Source organism: Manis javanica, chromosome 13 (assembly GCF_040802235.1).
Source record: "Manis javanica isolate MJ-LG chromosome 13, MJ_LKY, whole genome shotgun sequence".
In the NCBI taxonomy this organism is placed as follows: domain Eukaryota; kingdom Metazoa; phylum Chordata; class Mammalia; order Pholidota; family Manidae; genus Manis; species Manis javanica.
Window position 1 is genome coordinate 1,235,479 of NC_133168.1, and position 3,598 is coordinate 1,239,076.

The 3,598-nt window shown below is 62.7% G+C and overlaps 1 protein-coding gene across 1 annotated transcript; it reads right to left on the minus strand.

Annotated features, from left to right (window-relative positions):
• Positions 1 to 534: 534 nt before the first annotated feature.
• GPR6 (G protein-coupled receptor 6) lies at positions 535 to 3,068 on the minus strand. Its single transcript, XM_037012297.2, has one exon. The coding sequence runs from the start codon at positions 2,007 to 2,009 to the stop codon at positions 681 to 683; it is 1,329 nt and encodes a 442-aa protein (XP_036868192.1). The 5' UTR covers positions 2,010 to 3,068; the 3' UTR covers positions 535 to 680.
• Between the last annotated feature and the right edge of the window lie 530 nt (positions 3,069 to 3,598).

The window sequence follows — 3,598 nt, forward strand, 5'->3', positions numbered from 1 at the left end:
TTCCTGCCCCCTCCCCCACCCTCGATCTGGATCAGGTATTTCAGTGACAATTTATGAGCAATGTGCAAATGCATATGATTTTTTTTACATGAAGATTTTCACAGAAGGGAGAAGATACAAAACAATCTTTAAAGTAAATGCACTAATAATTCAGCTTTTACAAAAAGTAATTCTATAGTCAGTCACATGCCCAAATTATATACTTTAAGGTGTTTATTTGTGTACAAAATATGTTGTAATTTACCGATGCATGTGCAGCAAAATATTCTATCACATTCAACAAAAATACACCTTTTATCACCCTTCCCCTGTCCTTGAAAATGGCAACACTGTTTTGGCAGCTCAGCAGCTAAAGATAAAGTGCTGTAATTAAGCAGTATCGGTAGGTCCTCACTTGAGTAATGTGATGCATAAGTGAGTACACAACCACAACTTTGCTTTTTCACAGAACAGGAAATTCTGCACCCTGAACACCTCCGGAAGATACAAATATTTGTATATATATGCACACGTGTATACACTGTATATGTAAAGTGCCCAAAGCCTCTTTGTCCTTGGGAATCGGTCGCATCTATGGTCTCTCTTTCCTGCCCCAAGTCAGAGCACGCCCTCGGGGTCTCGGAGCTCGCCGAGGCTGGCCTGCTGGGGCCCTGGTGTTGGCGAGCGGAGGGCGGGAGCCTTCAGACCTCACTGGGCGACCTGGAGCCGAAGGGCGCTTTGGCCTGGAAGCAGCCGCGGAGCAGGAGCCACAGAGCGCGCTGGATCTCCTGGTTGCGGAAGGCGTAGATGACGGGGTTGATCATGGAGTTGTAGGTAGCGGGCAGGAGGGTGGCGTAGGCGTAGACGGCCGGGTCCTCGCGGCTGCCCACCACGCAGTAGATGGCGAAGGGCAGCCAGCTGGCGCCGAAAGCGCCCAGCACCGCGGCCAGCGTGCCCACCCCCTTTCTGGTGGCGGCGAGGTGCGGCGGGGCCAGGCAGTGCTGCTGCAGCGCGATCTGGTGCGCGTGGCGCCGGACCACCTGGCAGATGCGCACGGACAGGTGCAGCATGACGCCGAAGACCGCGAAGAAGGCGGCCGAGAGCAGCGCCACGTGGCTGCGGGTCAGCGGGTGCACCACGCTGCAGGCGGCGCGCTGCGCCAGGCAGTTCCAGCCGAGCACCGGCAGCAGCCCGAGGCCGAGCGACGCCGTCCAGGCGGCGGCGAGCAGGAGATGCACGCCCAGCAGCGTGCGGCGCGAGTAGTAGGTGAGCGCGTTGTAGAGCGCCAGGTACCGGTCCACCGTGATGGCCAGCAGGCTGCTGACCGAGGCGGCGAAGGAGGCCACGAGGAAGCCCACGGTGAGGAGGCGCGCGGTCTCCGAGGGGACCACGTACCGGAACACGAAGTGCAGCACGAGGCCGCAGCCCGCCAGCAGGTCGGCGGTGGCCAGGCTGCCTACCAGCGCGAACATGGGCGTGCGCAGCGCCGGGGTGGACGCGATGAGCGCCACGACCAGCGCATTTTCGCCTGCGGTCACCGTGCCGGACGCGCACAGCAGCACGTCCCACGGGTTCACAGCGGACAGAAGCGGCCCCGGAGGTGCGGCCGCCAGCTGGGAAGCCAGCTCCAGGGACGCGTTAGCTGCCCCGGGGCCCCCGAGCGCCGCCGCCGCAGGGGCCCCCCAGTCGCCGCTGTCCCGCGCCCCCGCCGCGGTGGCCGCCGCTCCCGCCGCCACCCGGGACTCGTTGAGCGGAGAGGTGCTCGCGTTCATCACGGCGGGAAGGTGCAGCCTGCGGGGAGGGGGAGCAGGTGTCAGTCGTGCGGTTCCAGCTGCCAGGGAAGTTCCCCGGGCGCAGGTGCCCGCTGCCGCCGCCCATCCCACCCCGGGCCCAGGGCAGAGGAAGCAGCAGTGATTCAGTGAGAGCCCGACACCGATAAATACCTGTTGAGTGAGCGAGTGAGTGACATGCGCACGGGTGCCCGCGCTGATGGGTTTCTGCAGATTTACACACGGTAACTGCACCCACATACACACAGACAAGCCCGAAAGTATGCCTGTAATTGCACGCGCGACCGTGCGCGCCCAGCCGGGGTGCCAGCCTGAATACCCGCCCGGGAAGCAGCCTGCGCGCCCACCTGCGTCCCAGGTTGGCCGAGTAGGGATCCCTGTCCCTGCCCCCTGGCCGCTGGCCGCGGTGCTGAAAGCGAAGCGTGTGCGATCGCGGAGCCCCGAGCGCCGCGGAGTCCGGACGCCCTTGGCACAGGGGCGCTGGGGCAGAGGACTGGGCGTCTGCGCGGGGCGAGCCTGCGGGGCCAGCTCGGGTCCTTTCCTCCGGCCTCGGGAAGGGCTCGTCCCCCCGGCCCCGCTCCTTGCCTCGGGTTCCGCTCGGGGGCCGGCTGCTCACCTGGGCGCTCGGGGCCGCCAGGACTCGCCGATCCGGAGCGCCGTGGCCGGGCGCCAGGCTGCGCTCCGCGCGGGGACGAGGGTGCGGGCGCCGCCGGGAGCCGCGCCGGCAGAGGCGGGGAGGGCGGCCCGGAGCCCGCGCCCGCTGACGTCAGGCCTCCCGGGCGCGAGCCTGCGCGGCTCCCTCCGCCCCGCGCGCCCGCACCTGCCCCGCTCGCTCCCGCAGGTGGTCGCCGGGGTTCCGGGGCGAGAGGAGGCAGCGGGCCGGACCGGGGGAGGGAGGCAGGGCGGCGGCCGCGGAGGGCGGGCTGGGGGGCGGGCCGGGCAGCACGGCAAAGGGTCACGGGTCACCGGGGCCGGGGTGCAGAGCGGCCCTGGAAAAGGGGGGCGGGGATTGGGGCAGAGCTGCCACCTTAGAAAAATACAGTAGTGTTTTGGGGACAGGAATGGACGGCTGCACAGGGCTGTGAGGCACAGAAAAGGAGGGGCATGCGAGGAGCACGTCGGACAGAAAGCCTCTTCTTGCGGCGGCCACCTGTGCGGCCCCCTCGCCTGCCATTCCTTCCTCCCGCGGTCCTTGAACTCTGCTCCGCGCGCCGCGCCACGATCTTCCCAGCCCGGTGTTGTCCGATTTCAGCAGCCGATAGTGGCCCTTGGAAGTTGCTTTTTGAATAAATACCAGGTCTGTGTCTTGTTAGAAAAGAAGAAAACAGCAAAATGCGATTTACTTTCTTGGCAGGAGACTTCGCCCTGTTAATTAGTACCTATAAAACTAATTATAGGACAAAAATAGCGGTAACTCGGTTGTACCAGACTTCAGCAGGCAGAAATTTTATTTTCAGCTCAGATAAATCATCCTTGGGTTAAAGGTGTTCTGCTTTGTCAGTAAAATACAAGTAGTATTAGACCCCGTCTTTTGTAGCGGGCCGGTATCTCTGAAGCTGCACTTGGGCAAGGGCTACGCTAGGTGACCCCAAGTAAGGTTCTAACATAAATGGTCGCAAGTCAGCGTAACGGCATGGTGGGGTCCACAGCCACGGCCGCAGGGGCCACATGGCCACCATTCGCTAGTGGTGCCTCCCCCACTGTTCCCAGTGTACCCTCTTCTCTCTCCTGGCTTCACTTTATCTCTAGCCCCAGGGACCGTAAAAGGCAAAAAATATACTCCAACTGTCTACAAGCTGGGGTGGGAGGTGGATTTTCACCCTGGCCTT